The 17,790-nt window shown below is 40.8% G+C and overlaps 1 protein-coding gene across 3 annotated transcripts in view; it reads left to right on the forward strand.

The window, feature by feature from the left end:
• Nucleotides 1–583: 583 nt before the first annotated feature.
• Nucleotides 584–17,790, forward strand: part of CD34 (CD34 molecule) — a 34,179-nt gene continuing 16,972 nt past the window's right edge. The window contains exons 1-3 of one of the 3 annotated variants that reach the window (XM_051998467.1): nt 584–757; nt 15,384–15,632; nt 17,310–17,575. In XM_051998467.1, the coding sequence (XP_051854427.1) occupies nt 679–757; nt 15,384–15,632; nt 17,310–17,575 (594 nt within the window). In that variant the 5' untranslated portion in view covers nt 584–678. The remainder of the gene's footprint in view (nt 758–15,383; nt 15,633–17,309; nt 17,576–17,790) is intronic. The other 2 variants (XM_051998466.1, XM_051998465.1) reach the window with 2 other exon arrangements.

Raw genomic sequence — 17,790 nt, forward strand, 5'->3', positions numbered from 1 at the left:
CCTAATAGAAAGATTCTCTTTTGTAACAAAGTGATTGCTACATAACTGAGTCCCCTACAAGATTGTAAACGCCTTGAAGGCAGGAAGTTACTCTTTTCTTCAGGCTTATTTCCCCTCACTATATTTAACCCTTGCAGCCTCTAATAAACTTTCTGTGGTGAATTGGATTGGTTGCTCTTGCTGTGTGAACTTAAAAAAAAAAAAATCAGGACATTGCTCAGGCCTTGGGGCTACCTGCCTAGGAAGAGAGTTTTTGGGGTCAAGCTGAAAGCGTGGGTGTGGGACCTGAGGAGGCACAAAGGAGTTAAAAGGGACGTGAAAACTAATCCTTCAGAACTCAAGCAATAGGGGTCATTGAGTCTATATAAAGCTGGAAGAAGCGTCACCGGCCAAACAAACTCTACTTTTCAGGTTCAAAACAGCCACTCTACCCCTGTGCATAGAGCTGCGACCACTCCCACTCTCACCCACACCCCCTCCCACTCTACGGCTGACCTGGGAAGCCCACGGAAACCGCGAAGGAGCCCGGGCAGGCCCAACCCAGAGTCAAAAAGGAGGGGGAAGGGGGGAAAAGCCAGTATCTCCCACCCCCGGCGGAGGGGGCGGGAAGCGGAGAGTTGCGGCCGCGGGGCAGCTTGTTGGACTTCGTGCAGCAGCTGGGAGAGCCGAGCTGCAAGGATGCTGCTCCCGAGAAGCTGGCGCGCGGGGCTGCGGCTGCAGTTTTGGGCAATCCTACTCTGTTTGCTGAGTTTGGCGTGTGAGTACGGGGAACCTGGGCGCAGGACTCGGGGCGCATCTACTTGCTGCGAAGGGGGAGGGAGCTCACCTAGAGGTCTGCCTAGGACGGGGGCTGCAGGCGGGGTTACCGGGAGATACTGACCCACCTCAGCAGCTCACCTCTCTCTCCTGAGAAAGCCGGTGGCTCTTCTAGACTCGGGCAATAGCTCTCAGGGAGTAAATTCTAACGGGAATTTATTGGAGCGGAACGCAGTGGGGCCGCAGAAAGGAACAAAACTCCTTCTCGGACTTAGCTGCATGTGGGGATGGAGGATGACCAGATCTTAGCGGGTGCGTGGGGAATCTGTGCGTCTCTCTCCATATGTGTTTGTTTATATTAAGCTTGGCGGAGGCATCGAACAGTGAGGAGTGCCCTAGTACGGTGCTTTAAATGTTGGCCAAATCTGTTCAGTGCCAAAGGGGCAGGGGGGCCTCGGAGCTGTGCGCCTAGCAAGAAGGTCTTGAGCGCCAGCGATTCCTTATAGTCTGGGAGGGAGGTTATTGACCCTCATTTTCCAAAAACTCTCCAAATCAAAATTGGAGACTGGCGGCTGGGGAGTGCCTGTAACTGTGGTGCGTGGGAGATGCCCGCCGGCTTTCGGAGTGGGTGGCAGGATTAAGTGACCAGTCAAGAACCACCCACAAAGCTCACCCTGTCTCACAGCTGGGGCTTGCTCCTAGTAGGTGTTACGTATTTGTTTCTGCCTGGATGGCAGACTCATTCTCCTGCACCCCTCTCTTATCTTGAAGACTCAAAGGGTTAACGCTGTATGAAGTTCCTTCCATCTCTGCCGATGACATCATTTAAGGTCCCCTAAATTCACTGCATCTCTTTTCTCCCAGTCCAACCCCTTTCCTCCTCACCCAGTGCTTCGATATTCCTTTCTGTCTGCCTTTCCTCCGGATCGGGCTACAAAATCCACATCGATTGCTTTGAAACCCGCAGCTCCCAGGCCTTCTGAACGCAGTCTTATTGGCTCTGCTCACAGGGTCCCACCCAGTTGGAGAGAAAGCAGCTCTGGGCCGGGGTGGCGGGGGAGGGGGTGGGGGTGGGGGTGAGAGCTCCAGGGTGTGGTCGTACCAGACCCCCAGCCATTGATTTATTTCCCCCGGTGGTGGTGACACGAGTGGGGGTGTGTCTGAAGCCTTGGAACAGAGCAACTCCCCTAGGTGTTAAGCCCCACAGTCACGGAGAGGGATGAAGTTGGCTGGGAGCTCGGATTCCAATCGGATGCTCCGTTGTGCTTTGGTTCAGCTGCTTTGAATGATCTGGGACTGGGCTTCGTCCCGCGCTAGCCTTGTTTTTACTTAGCTTATTCGTATTCTAACAGGGGAGCAGCAATGTGGTACGTGAGTCTCACCATACCACCTGTTGCAGAGAGAGAAAGGGGAGGGAGAAAGAAAAGAGAGAGAGAGAGGAAAGGGAAAAAGAAAAGAGAGAGAGAGAGAGAGAGAGAGAGAGAGAGAGAGAGAGAGACAGAGACACAGACAGAGAGACAGAGACACAGAGAGAGAGAGAGACACAGACAGAGAGAGAGACACAGACAGAGAGAGAGACAGAGACAGAGACACACAGAGAGAGAGACAGACAGACAGACAGACAGAGACACACACACACACAGAGAGAAACAGAGACACAGAGAGACAGAGACAGAGACGAGATACAGGCGGATGCACTTCCCTTCCCTTGCCCCAACGCCACGTGAATCTCTCACCTCCCTTCTTTGCTCACCAGAAAGGTTTCCCCAGACACTAAGGGACAGCATCATTCTTCTAGAAGGAACTCTTAAGAATAGATGACAATGGTACCAGAGCAGAGAGGAGGCAGTGTACTTCCCTCCTTTCCCTGTAGAAATGAAGGACTATGGGTGTGGAATATAAAAGATGCTGTGAGGAAGTTTGTGTTTCCCGTGGTTTGGCTTAATTACTTCTTTGTTATAGGGTTAAAGGAGCATTTTGGAGCATCTATGAGTCACATCTACTGGATTCTAGAAGATCTGAGTTCTAATTTAGCCTCAGACCTTCACTAGTTGTGTGAGCCTGGGAAAAAAGTACTGTAAAAGTGTTAGCTATTAAAGGGAGGGGTTTATCTGGGAATGAAATATAAAAACAAACAACTTTATTAAAACCTTTATCATTTAAAAAAGTTTTCAAGAAGAAAACAAATGAATTGCTTGAGCTGGGTCCTTTGAGGTCTTAAAAGAGAGTTATTATAGAAATCCTGTACAAGGAGCCCCAAGAAGGGAAGTTATGCCAGGGGAGTTACCATGAAACCAGGGGAAAATAGAGTTCTTTAGGAGTGAAGGTAATCAAAGATCTCCTTGAGCTTCCCCCATCCCTTGCTTTTCAGACTTTATCTTGGGAAAGCCATCTCCTTGCTGCTGTGTATGAATGGGTGAGGGCAGAAAAGGCAGTGACAACCCACCCTCCAAATTGAGTGGTCTGTTCCTTTTTTTGTGGATAGGGACAAGCTGAGAAGCTTTGGACTGGCTGAGGCAGAAATCTTGGCCCTGGCTATATTCTCAGTTCCAGCTGAGCAAAGAAATGGGAGGAGGGGGAAGGGTCGAGGTAGGGAATTCCATTTCTCATCCATCCAATTGATGTCATGCTCAGGTTATCAGCTTCCTCTAACACCTCCCCTCACATTCCTCCTCTTCCTTTGGGTCCTTCGTGCCTATCAACCCCACACCCATATCCTGTCTGGGGCTATGTGTAAGAGGGGAAAAAAGAAAAGGGAAAAGAATTGTATCAGATATTTCCAGAGGGGAGAGGGCCCCACCCTTTGAAACCCAGCCACATGGCTGTTGCAGAGGAGCTGTATTAGGGACCACTGCCTGCAGACCAAGTGACAGGGCCAGATCTGCCTGGAAAGAATTTGCAGATGCTTTTCTACACAGTTCCTACTTATTGAGTAAGATGTGCTCTGATGCCTCTGCTTCTTTTCCTTAATTCTACTTAATGAATGTTAACTAGTGCCTACTATGACTGAAAGGATCAATGGATTTGGGATTTAGGATTCAGTGGGGAGTAGTGGAAAGATCCCTGGCTCTGAACTCTGAGGTCCTTGACCTCAGGAAAGACCCTTAACCTTTCTAGGTGTCAATTGAAGGGATGAACTAAACAATAATATAATAACAACAATAATAGCTGACATTTATATAGCACTTTAAGTACAGAGTGTTTTACATATTTATTTGGTCCTCACAAACTTGTGAGGTAGATGCTATTACAGATAAGGAAACTAAGGCCATGAAAAGTTAAATGGTTTGCCTAAGGTCACATGTTTATTAAGTTTTTGAGTCTAAATTTGAATTCAGGTCTTTATAATTTCAAGTTAATTGTTTTACTTGTTAAACCACTTAACTGCCCAGTGGTGAAGTGAATAGAGCAGAAGGGTTATATTCAGAGGATCTGAGCTCAAATCTAGCCTCAGATACTTACTATCTGTATGTCCCTGGACAAGGCATTTAACCCTGTTTGCCTCAGTTTCCTCATCTGTAAAATGATTTAGAGAAGAAAATGACAAACCAGCCTAATATCTCTGCTAAGAAAACCCCAAATGGGATCATGAAGGGGTCTAACATGACTGAAAAGACTAAACAACAGTGATTACTAAGTTCCCTTCTGTATCACTCAACAAATATTTGTTAAGTGCCTACTATGAGCCAGGCACAAAGGTGTCAGTGGAATAGCATATAGAGTGCTGAGCTAGAGCTGGAGAGACCTGAGTTTACCTCCAGCAATTTGAATCGGAACCTGTTGAATTAACAATGTTTTGTTTAATTAACATGCTATCTCCATTGTTCTTTTTTCCCCTTCTTTTGTTGATGTTGATCAGTCATGATTGTTACTGACCTTGATAAAGTACTGGAGTGGTTTGTCATTTCCTTCTCCAGCTCATTTTACAGATCAGGAAACTGAGGTAGAATGAAGTGGTTTTTACCATAATTAAACAAGCATTAAGTATCAGAGGCTGGATTTGAACTCAGGAAGATAAATTACACTGGTTTCAAGCCCAGTGCTCTCCACAGTGCCACCTCGATGTCCCTATTCGCCCTCCTTATCCATTCCTTTGTCCAAATGCTCAGAGCACACCAGTTAATTAATCAGGCTGCATAAAATTCACAGATGCTGTTCTGAAAAGTTCCTGTTTGATCAATAAATTTATTAAGGCCACCCATGCTTCCTAAATCAAATCCACAAATTTGAGCCTGTCTAGACACTCTTAGGCAGAGTCCTATGACAACCAATGAAAAATGAAAGACAGTGATTTTTGGACCCTGATCTTATGGACCAGTGCTTGTTTTCAGTTAGGTTTTTAATCTAGCCCCACCCTTCTGATGCTCTGGCTCTCTGTTTGGGGACCAGAGAGGTGAAGGCCAGTGGAAAAAAAAAAACCCAAAACTCATGTTGTTGTTGTTTTTCCTGAACAATTTCCAAAACAGAAAAAGGTCCCCAGGGGCAGGGTGTGGGGGGAAGTGGGGTGGAGATTCCCTAACTTTTTCTACCCTTTTCTCCAATCCCCGTTTCCCCTTCCCCCCAATGCTTTTATATCTCTGGTTGTTGTGAGGATCAAATGAGATGATGAGTGTGAAACATTTAGCACAGTGCTGGGTACACAGTAAATGCCATAGAAAATGTTAGCTATTGTTGTTACTGTTTGTTACCTTTGCCCTTACCAGCTAGAAAACTTGGAAATGGGAAGTTGGAGAGCTGGGACCAGTGGGCTTTCTACCATCCCTGGGGACTTCCATCCCTCTTGAAGATAGAGAGGTAATAATATAGATGTCCCTGATGGCACAATGTCTTCAGCAGATAATGATAATGATAATAACATCTAGGATTTCCATAGTGCTTTAAATTTTCACAGTTCCTTGTAAATTTTATTTAATTTGATTCTCACAATAACCCTAGGAGATAAATGCTACCATTATCTTCTTTTTAAAGAGGAGGAAACTGAGGTGACAAGTCAAGTGATGTCCAGGATAGCCAGATAGTATCTGAGGCTAAATTTGAACTCAGGCCCTCCTGATTCCAAGATCAAGCCTTCTAACCCCTGTGTCATCTGACTGCCTAAAAGCTTAGCACCATATTAACAAGAACCTTAATTAAGATAGAAAGTTCCCAAATAGCTGTACTTCCTTTCTCAATATACCCCAAATGGGCTCCTCCCTATCTGGAACTTTCCATAATGAGCATTGTTAACCAGAGGTGAAAAATTCTAGTGTTTTCTTCTTGCTTGCACAGAGAGCAAGAGAATTTTTAGTTTTGGCTCTGTGTAGCTATAGGAAAGCAGGGAAAAATTGTATGGACGTAGGGACATTTTTGCCTGGGGATACCTAGGTGACCAAGAAGTAAAGAGTTGACATATGAAACTCTTAAGTGGATAGGAATACAGTGGAGACAAGCGGGAGTGATACAGTCAGTGTACTCCCTTTTCCACCAAGCCATTTGCACTGTAGGCTCTTGTGAAAAAGGAATTGTTCACTATAGGAGTTTCCTACCTCATCTTGGGACTGGGGCATCAGCCTTCCAAATTTCTTCCTCTTAGCTTTATCTAATTGCCATAGATGCAAGGAAAACTGGTCTTTGAGTTTATAGGAAAATATAGAACTTGCCTTATCTAGGCACTTTAAAAAATCATTCTGTAGCGGTAGACATCTTCATTTGATCAACTGGAGGTGAACCTATCCATTTTCTTACTTTTATATAAGATGGCCATATACAATTGCTTGGTTGTAGACCTTTGTTCTCAGAGAGGACCAAAATGGTGTCACGTGTTGGGGTCAAGGTAGAGTGTATCTGACTGGCTAATAAGACCGATATGATTTCGGACAACTCATCACAGGCTAGACACAAATAGTCCACATGAACATGGACTGAAGTGGAAATGTCTCTAAATTTGTGTATCTCACATTTCTTCGAGCTACTGTAATTCTACTTTTCTCCTAGAGCACAGCTAAACTCCTACCATTCATAGAATGGAGAGCCTTTGTTGTACAGTACAAAAAGCTTTGATTTTGAAGCCAAGGAATCTGAGTTCAAATCTAAACTCTGTTATTTATTATCCCTATTTATCTTGAACAAACCTAACTTGTTTGATCTTCAATTTCCCGATTTGAAAATGAGGATAGTTAGGCTTGGCAATAATAATAACTGGCAGCATTTATAAAATACCATAAGGTTTGCAAACACTGTGTGTATTTTTTTCCTAGCAATAACCATATATTATAGGCACTATTATTATCCCCATTTTACAGATGAGGAAATTGAGTCTGGGAGAAATCAAATGATTTGCCCTGGGGGACACATCTAACATGTTTCTGAAACAGGATTTAAACTCCATTCCTATTAACTCAAAATCAAATACTGTGCATTCATTATACTACCTACGTGACCTCTAAAGTCCTTTTCAGCTATAAATCCTTGGTCTTATTATTCATATGAATAGAATACAATCTTGCAAATGGAAACAACTTTTCATTACAATATTCCTGATTGAGGATCTCCTAACATCTGCTGCATTATCTCCAGTGAGAGAAATCTCACTGTTTCATAAGGCAGCATGTTCCATTGCTGGACAGTTCCAATTGTTAGAAAAGTTCTTTCATATTTCAAGCTAAATCTGCCTCATTGTAATTCATTCTCCTAATTCTGCCTTTCAACACAAAAATGATACCTAATTTCTGATATAATCTTCAATTATAGCAGCTGTTACCTTTCACCTCTTCAGCCTGATCCTAAAATAGTTCAGAATAAGAGAACGTTTAGGAGAGCTAGGCGGTACAGTCTAGCTCTGGAGTCAAGAAAAGCTGAATTCAAATCTGACCTCAGAGAGTCAGTAGCTGTGTGACTCTGGGCAAGTCACTTATCCTGTTTGCCTCAGTTTCTCATCTATAATATGAGCTGGAGCACGAAATGGCAAACCATTCCAGTATCTTTGCCAAGAAAAGACCAAATGGGATCACAAAGAGTAGGATATGACTGAAATGATTGAACAAGAGCAGAAACACATTTTGACTCGGAATCTGCTTCCAACCTGAGGACTCCCACCCTGAGCAAGAGAAGACAAAATGGTTACTTTTAGGCCCTCTTTAAAATAAGACATCCATTGCTCCAAATGTCTGGATAATTCATTAGATATTCAACTACCTGTTGTGTTTCTAGGACTTTGTTGCTTCTGATCTGATACAGGCTTAGAAACTAGATTGCCAAATTTGTTAGAATTGTTTTTTAAGTAAGAATCAGCAGGAATCTAAACTAAGAACTTGTTTTTATTGTTGTTTTAAATAAAAATAGCTTTTTATTTTTCAAAATACATGTAAAGATAGTTTTCAACATTCATCCTTACAAAACCTTATGTTCCAATTTTTTCTTTCTCTCTCTCCACATTCACCATCCTCTAAACAGCAAGTAATCCAATATAGATTAAACATATTCAAGTCTTCTAAACCTATTTCCACTTTGATCATATCACACAAAGAAAAAATGAGAAAGGAAAACACAAGCAAGCAAACAATAACAAAAAAGGTGAACATACGTTATAATCCACATTCAGTCCCCATGACTCTCTCCATCACAAATCTGTTAGAATTGGCCTAAATCACCTTGAAAAGAAAAGAGCCAAGTACATAAACTAAGAACTGTAAGCAAAGTGCATAGACTTAATGATACAACCTTTCGCTGCTTATCTGCCCTTCTTTGAGTCTGAATTATGTTGCAAGAGTGAAGTTGCTAAATTATTAAGTTCTTCATAAGTGAAGTTATTATACAAGATACACTCTCTGCCCTTCAGGAGTTTACATTCTATTTGGGGAAGACATGTGAAACAAACACCAATAGAAGAATATTTTAAGTAAAGAATTAAATGACTTAGTATGAACTCAAATTGCAAACACTAGTAGGAGAAATCTGCCTATGCACAAAGATCCTGAGGAAAAGAGATTCCACCATTTAACTTCTTCCAGTAAGTTTTCCAGGGGACCACAGGGAAAAGGACATTTCAGTCTAGAAAAAAGAAAATGTAATAATAATAATTGATTATTTATAGCCCTTTAAAAGTTTGCAAAGTTCTTCATATGTCATATTTTATTGGGAACTTCAATCTCTCTCAAGAATATATGGAAATTATTACCCCCATTTTAAGATGGAAAACATGAGGTTCAGAGAAGGGAGAAACTTGCTTACCATGGCCACCCAGCATCAAAGAAAGGATTTAAATTTGCCTCTTTCCAACTCCAAGCTCAATGCTCTATTAACTGCCCTATGTAACTTCTGCATAAAAACTTTTATTTCTATGGTATTTTAAGATTTACAAATCATTTTTTTCACACTATACTCCATAAGATAAGTAGTGATGCATTATTGTTCCTAGTTTTACAGAAAGGAAAATGAAAGCTCAGAAAGATGAAGGCACTAAAACAATGATTTCATTGATATAGAGAATTCCCAGATGAGGGAACTTCCTCTCTCAGTATAGGTTATCACCTTCTCTGAAAAGTGAGTGACTAGACCAAGATTCCATGTGGTTGGTATTAAAAATAGGACTAGAGCCCATGCTTCCATTCTAGCTCTCTGTTCATTTCATACCATTATCTGTTTTTTGGGGGAGGGGAAGGCAGTCATGGCTGTGACTTGCATAGGGTCTCACTGTTAGTAAGTTCTTGAAAATGAATTTGAAATCAATTCCTTTGACTCCAGAGCTGGTGCTCTATATATTGTACTACCGTAACTCAGAGAAGATCTGATCTGAATTGAAATCTCCTAACTCCAACTCTAATACTTTTTCCACTATATCACAGGCTTTCCTTGGAGGTCATGAAAGGAAAACAATCAAAAGAGTAATTTTAGGATTTGTGTTAGCCATGACTTTTAAGAATGCAGTTCTCCCAGGATAGAAGCCACATCTCTCCATAGTCCAGCAAGACATTAGCAGGATTCCTCAAATTTTTTAAATAGGGGGCCAGTTCACTGTCCCTCAGACTATTGGAGGACCGGACTATAGTAAAAACAAAAACTTTGTTTTGTGGGCCTTTAAATAAAGAAACTTCACAGCCCCGGGTGAGGGGGATAATCGTCTTCAGCTCCTGCATCTGGCCCCCGGGCTGTAGTTTGAGGACCCTTGCAGAGGCTTAGAGACGGGGACTAGTTGAAGGATATGGAGGTATAGGAATTCGTGATGGGATTAGATTTTATGTCCTGGGTTCTGTTTCCTTTTCCCAAGTTTGCCTAAACTGCCTTACCTTTGTAAACCATCCCTATTTCTCCTTCTCTTCTGACCAGAAGGTAGCCCAGTTGTCTTATCTCACATCTCCAGGGCTTAAAGTGGGAGCCCTTAGTTTGGGGATAGATCCTGAATCAAGACCTCTTCCTACTACCTGTTTTAGGATTAAACTGAGGAGGTCTAAGGAAGCAGCTGCTATTAGTCTGGAATAGACTATTCCAATTGATAGGGGTGGGATGATCTGGGTGGAGTCCAAAGGATGCTTCTCAGCTGAACTCAAACACATTCTCTCTCTCTCTCTCTCTCTCTCTCTCTCTCTCTCTCTCTCTCTCTCTCTCTCTCTCTCTCTCTCTGTCTCTCTCTCTGTCTCAGTCTCTCTGTCTCTCTTCCTCTCACTCTGTGTGTGTGTGTCTGTCTGTCTGTCTGTCTCTCTTTTTCTATCTCTCTGTCTGAATGTCTGTCAATCTGTTTTTCTTTCTCTCTTTCTCTGTCTCTCCATCTCCACCTACTTCTCTCCCTCCTTCCCTCTCTCCTCCCTCTCTCCTTTCCTTTCTTTCTCTCTTCCCTCCTCTCTCTCTTCCCCTCCCTCCTTCCATCCTCTCTTCTTCCCTCCCTCACTCCTTCCCTTCCTTCCCCCCCAACATCTGGAAAAGTTCAGAAGTGTTTGTCTGAGTGAAGGAGGCCCCGGGGGGAAGGGGTTCAAAGTATGACATCACTACAGTGTGGCCCAGCTTCCTTTATAGAAAGAGAAAAGGGGTTGACCAAGCCAAAAGAGATTCCCAGGAACCAGGAAGGGACTGTGGTGGCTCCGGGTTAGAGAAGGCCTGCCTTTCAAATTCATATCTTTTAGACCAGATTGGTCAGATTTATATAGAGAAGAAAGGGACTGGGATAGGGTGTATTGTGGGGAGGGTGGGGAGGAGCTTTAACTATTTACCACCTTCCCCCCAATCTGGAAGCAGTGGTTTTCTTCTTTATATACTTTCTGACCTTGATTCCAGCCCGACAAAGGATGACAGAAAAGCAGTCAGAGGCATGGGTTTCAGTTTCAATTCAGACTCCTTACCACCAGCTCTCCAGGGAGCAAAGTGTATAGCATCAGTCCCATTACCACTTATTCCAAAGAAATGGAGCATCAGAAATATCATTCAATAGGCAAAACCCGCAGCTTTTCATTGAGCTAAGTCCCTCATTCTGTATGCCTCCGTTTTTTCACCAACAAAATTAGGATATTCCTTCCTTAAATTTATTCAAGGCTTGTTATGAGGGTAAATTTTAAAGGGATTAAAACTTTTTTAAGTTAAAAAAAAAACCTCAAAAAAAGCACACCAATTATATGAAACTAGCTGATTTTAATTGTACTTTTTTTCATTTGAAAATGGGTCTCCCTATCTTGATCAGACTAAATGAAGTGCATCAGCCTGATCCCAATGACTTGCTCTGTTTCTGAAGTGAGTTCATTGATCCCTCCTCAGGCAGTCTGCTTGCCCTCTGGCCTCCTGCTCCATGGAGCTCATTAGTTCTATATTTAGTGTAGACACTGGATTGAACTATGTTGGTACCATGTTTAATGTGGATACCAGAGTAGCTCTAGCCCACTGTAGCTCAGAACTCCTGAACTCAAGTAATCCACTAGCTTCAGCCTCTTCTCATAGCGGGGATTATGGCTAACCCAAAATGACCCTTTTTGGATTTCTTTTAATACTTCAAAAGAATTGTGTTTCCAGTAGTTTGGTCCTTCCCTCAACACAGAAAGAATATGGACTTGGAATTAGAGGATCCTGGATCTAGTTACTTCATTTATGTTGGTCTCAATTTCCTCATATATAAAATGGGGAGAGGACATTTACAGCTTTGAATCCTATGACCCCAAATAGGACACAACCCTTTTGGACTTTAAACAAATGGTATTCCTGAGTTGCTTTTATTTAAACATACACTACATGCACACACACAAATTGGTGACCACCATCAGGTGGTGAGTCCCTCTGAACATAACTAAGATGTTTTTCCAGGTAACATTGTCCATTGCCTAGCTCATACCTGAAAAGACCCATTTGAACTCATACTGTGGCAGCATAACTTCTAAGCACCCATGATATCCTGCATGCCCAAAGGAGGCAACGCAAAGAGACTTCAGAGGAGGATTTGCTATAATATTAGTAAATGTTGTTTCCATCATAATAATTATTATTTAATCAATAGATTGTGATATTTGTGACAGTTAATATCAGATTTGCCCAGACTCTGATGACATTGTAAGAAATTTGTCCAAGATAGGAACTCTAATAGACTGGTCATAGGAAATCTGTTCTCTAGGTTGTGTATTCAAATCCAGTATTGTCTAGGAATAAGATAGGGCTATGGAGTTCTGGCCGGTAATATCAGAAAGTCCATTTGGGGGAAGGTAGGGAGAGCAGTTATAAAAGGTTGTAGAAAACACAGTGTAGAGAAAATAAGGACTGGCCAAAGTGAGTCAAAAATTTCAGGGGTAGAGAAATCTGCACTGTTTTCTTCATCTGTAAAATTAGGGGGTTGAACAGATCTCCAACATTTTATCCAGCTCTGATGTGTTATGATTCTCTGATTTATGCAGAAGAGAATGAGTTTTTTCAGCTGTGGCTGGGCAGTTGGGGTGGGGCTGAGAGGAAGAGAGACTCCCTCAAGCTCTGGTTTCATCATCTGTAAACAAATGTCCTCCTTTCTTCCTAAGCAGGTGTTATAAAGCTTAATTCTAGCTTTTGAATTACTATAAGAACCATGTTGAGATGGACTCAGATCTCCACTTAGGCTCTGTCTTCATCAAGTCTCAGGCCCAAAGGGGGTAATTTGGAATTTGGGGAGGTCCCCATTTGCCTTGAATCCTTTTCTCTAACATTGAACTCCAAGATCCTGAAAGCTTCTTACCATCCCACCTTTCTCCTTCTCACTATCTGGGATAGGGAGACAGAATATCCTTAGAAATTAATTGAGGCCCAGAAAAGTTACTAAATTAAAGACTGGGTAAAGTGAGTGTTTGCCATGGATATTCCCAGGGTTCCCCACAAACCTCCTGGATCACAGTGGCAGGAGGTGGATATCTGTTGGGCTGTGTACCTGAAAGGGAAAGAGAATGGATTTAGAATCTAAAAAAGGAAAGATCAACAAATGAGGGCTGAAGAGGGGAGAGGTAGGTAAAGGGCTAAGGATTATGGCAACTATATATAGCCCAGAGATTATATGAATTCATTTCAATTAAGCAAGCTTTTAATTAAGCATCTACCATGTGCAAAGCACTTTACTAGGCACTGGAGATACAAACAAGAAAATTTTTGATCTTAAGGAATCTGTATTCTACTTGTAGAATAAAAAAAGAGATAAGAAAATACAAGTTAATTTAAGAAGAAAGAAAACACTGAATGGAGAAAGATCAGGGAAAGGAGTTGGTAATAATAGCTGAGACTTGGAGTGGGGAAAGATTCAGATTAACCCCAAATAAGAGATGTGAGAAGAGTAATTTCCCTCCCTTCACCAACTTCTTTGCAGAGGTGGGAGGCTATGGTATGTAACATTATGGCTTTTCAGATTTTTATTCAATATATTGATCAATTTTGCTGATTTTTTTCCTTCTGTTTAATCTTTTTCTTTTAAAAATTAGTCCTTTTATTAGAAGGGAAGCAATAAATTGGGAAAATATTTTTATATTCAAAGGTTCCGATAAAGCCTCATTTCTAAAATATATAGTGGATTGCCTCAAATGTATAAGAATTCTAAGCCATTCTCCAACTGATAAGTGGTCAAAGAATATTAACAGACAATTTTCAGATGAAGAAATTGAAACTTTGTAATCATATGAAAAGGTGCTTCAAATCATTATTGATCAGAGAAATGCAAATTAAGACAACTCTGGGATAGCACTACACACCTGTCAAATTGGTTAAGATGACAGGAAAAGATAATGCTGAATGTTGGAAGGGATGTGGAAAAACTGGGACACTAATATATTGTTGGTGGAACTGAATCTATCCAACCATTCTGGAGATCAGTCTGAAACTATGCTCAAAAAGTTATCAAACTGTGCAAACCCTTCAATCCAGTGGTGTTTCTACTGGGATTACATCCCAAAGAGATCATAAAGGTGGGAAAAGAACCCACATGTACAAAAATGTTTGTGGTAGCCTTCTTTGTAATGGCTAGAAACTGGAAACTGAGTGGATGCCCATCAATTGGAGAATGGCTGGGTAAATTATGATATATGAATGTTATGGAACATTATTGTTCTGTAAGAAACAACCAGCAGGATGATTTCAAAGAGGCCTGAAGAGACTTACATGAACTGATGCTAAATGAAATGAGCAGGACCAGAAGGTCATTGTACACGGCAACAACAAGATTATATGATGATCAATTCTGATGGACATGGCTCTTTTCAACAATGAGATGATTCAAACCAGTTCCATTTGCTCAGTGATGAAAAGAGCCATCTATACCCAAAGAGTGGACTTTGGGAGCTGATTGTGGTTCACAACATAGCATTTTTATTCTTTCTGTTGTTGTTTGCTTGCATTTTATTTTACTTCTTTTTTTTCTTGTGTGGCATGATAATTGTATAAATATGTATGTATATGTTGGATTTAACATATATTTCTACCATGTTTAACATATATTGGACTACTTGTCATCTAGGGAAGGGTGTGGTGGAAGGGGGGAAATTGGAACACAGGGTTTTGCAAGGGCTAATATTGAAGAATTGTCCATACATATGTTTTGAAAAATAAAAAGCTTTAATAAAAATAAATAAGTAAAATTAAAATTAGTCCTTTTATATTATATTTTCCAGGAGAAAGAAAGGAAGGGGAGAAGGGGGAAATTTTGGTAATATGAAAACAAAAGATATCAACAAAACATTTAAAGAAACAAGTACAGATCCTAAGGAGTAGAGATTGATCAATTTGGGTGTTTCTCTTAGTAGACAAACTTGATGAGATGTCCTCTCAGGTCTCCTCAAGAGCACAGCTCTGGATTCAGAGAATTTAAGTTTAAACCATGCCTCTGACTTCTCAACTCCATGGCCTTGGATATGTCATCCTCCCTGGGCCTCAGTTTCTTCAGCAAATGTAAAATGAAGGGAATTGGACTAGATGTTCTGTGTAGTTGGTTCTGGATTTAGAATTCTGATCTGATGAGCTAATAACCTATTACAATTTTCTTTGATTCTTTGGAGGGATATGAGAGAGTGAGAAGCATTAGAAACAGTTCTAGGAGAAGTTAAATGGAAATTATTATGTCTTGATTATTGCAAGAAGGTCGGGGTATTAGGTGGAAGGATTCTGTTGCATACAGAAGGCTTTCTTGATGAGTTTTCTTGAAGTATACAGATTCTGACTTCTGATTCTCCCCATAGCCCCAGAAGAAACAACAAATGAAAATCATAATCTCCAGGAAACTACAGTGATGCCAAAAAATGACTTCCTTTCTACCACTTCTCCTCTGAAAGGAATAACAACTATAGTAATCCCTGAGAATGCCAACCCCAGTCCAAGCCCCAGTCTCAGTCCCATCCCCAGCCACAGCTACATGACCAGCCCTAGTGACACTTACCAGAAGAGCAGTCCAGCTCCAGGGAGTACACAGTCAATCAGATCTAACCCAGGTAAGGACATGTGGCTATTGGGAACCCCTCTAATGCTTGTGCAAATCCCTTACAAGACTTCAATCGTCTCTACTATTTCAGACTAACTGTGTCATCCCCCATTTTCTTAAACTGTGGATCATGACCCCATATAGGGTTGAATAACTGAATGTGGGAATTGTGAAATTTGATTTATTACCAGTAAATATTTGATTTGTATACTCATTTTATATACTTATATACCTGGAGTTGTGTAAAAATTTATTGGATAACAAGAAGTCACAAGAGAAAAAAGTTTAAGAAATCCTGATATAGATCAGTTAGCGAGATCTGGAATCTATACTGTTTTGGTAATTATGGTTCTTTATATTAGGGATATCAAACACTGGCTCTGGCTACATGTACTCACAATATTTCCAAGTGTATCCCAAAGCAGATCAATTAACAAATACACATTTATTATCTACTGTGTTCCAGGCAATGTGCTAAGTCACTGGGGAAACACAAAGAGACAAAAGATAGCCATTGACCTCAAGGAGCTTAAAATCAAGGAGATGTAATCAAGAAATATTTAACAAAATAAATAAAAATACAACAAGATGAGTGAAGGAAGAGAATAAATATTTATGTAGCACATCTAAGCACATTATAAATAATTTCATTTGTGTTATAATCCTTATTTCAACTCTATAAGTAGATGCTATTATTTTACAGAGTAAATAATGAGTAGTTATCCATTTTTCATTTGAGCAGATTGCCACAAACAGGTAAAGTGACTCATGCAAGATCATACAGCTAGTATCTGAAGCTGAATTTGCATTCAGGCTTTTCTGACCCAAATATGACAGGCACATAATAAAGTATATCACAAAAGTCTTAGTGACTGTCTGGATCTATTCATTAAAACTAATTAATTGATTTAAAAGCTATTAAAGCTTAAAGTTGCCCTGAGATTTTTGGGACATCTTATATTTACAAAATAAATACATAATAGCTTATGAGGAAGTTCACTAGCTCCTGAAAGCTGCCCTGAGATTTTTGGAACATCTTATATTTACAAAATAAATACATAGTAGCTTATAGGGGAGTTCACTAGCTCCTATCTGCTGCATGTTGTAACTGCCTCAATGAAACATAGATGATATTAATATATGGTTTTCTAAGACAGTATGGGTCCTTCGGGGATCCTTATGTATAGTTTAATAGTCCCTGTTCCTAGTTTAATTTGGCATCATTGCCTTAGATAATGCAGATAGTAGGGATTTAGGATGCCCCATAGTGAATCATTAATCTAGTCTATCCCTGAACACTCTCTTGTCAGACAAATACATTTAGAGATCAGGAGGGAAACTCAAGTACAGATGACTTCTTACCCCCAAATTGTGTTCAGTTTAATTTCATAGTGGGGAATCTTACTTGGACCAATTTGGATGCACAAGGCCTTGAGCTTGGTATCTTGGTACCTTAAAATGACTCTGGTGGTTGGCAGTCTGATTTAGATTGAAAATTCCCAGGGTACTCCAAGAAATACTTTGTACCTAAAAGCATTGGAATGGGTTTGGGGTTAATATTGCCCCTTAAGAGCTGAGGACAGGAGAAAATAATTGATAGCAAATATCACTCCTTATGTTCCCTGCCCTTTTGGTCAGCATTTTATTTCAGGATTATAATCAGAGTTTGTCTCTTAATCCATGTAAGAAACCTCAGAACCTGAAACTCAGAATCCCTCATCTACCTCTGGAGTCAACCTAACTTCTGGAACTGTGAACTCCTCTGCCTTAAATGAGATTCCTTCAGTCACCATGGCACCCACCAATCTGACAACAACCAATTCCTCTTCTCCAGAGGAAGCAGGAACGACCACCATGTCTGAGATCACATCAAGTCCGGTTTCCAACAGTACCAACCTTACAACTGTTTTTTCAGAGCCATTACCGACTACTGTGGCCCCCGTTATAATTGAAGTAGGTGAAATCAATCAATCAAAAATCAATCTGTCAATCAATCAACAAGCATTTATTAAGTGCGTACTATCTGCTAGGCACTGAACTTAGCCCTGGGGATACAAAGACAAAAGTAAAATAGTAAGCACTCTCAAAAAGCTTACATTTTAATGGGAAATACAGGCACATAATAAAGGATATCACAAAAGTCTTAGTGCCTGGCTAGATCTATTCAT

The sequence above is a fragment of the Antechinus flavipes genome, chromosome 4, assembly GCF_016432865.1.
Source record: "Antechinus flavipes isolate AdamAnt ecotype Samford, QLD, Australia chromosome 4, AdamAnt_v2, whole genome shotgun sequence".
NCBI lineage: Eukaryota > Metazoa > Chordata > Mammalia > Dasyuromorphia > Dasyuridae > Antechinus > Antechinus flavipes.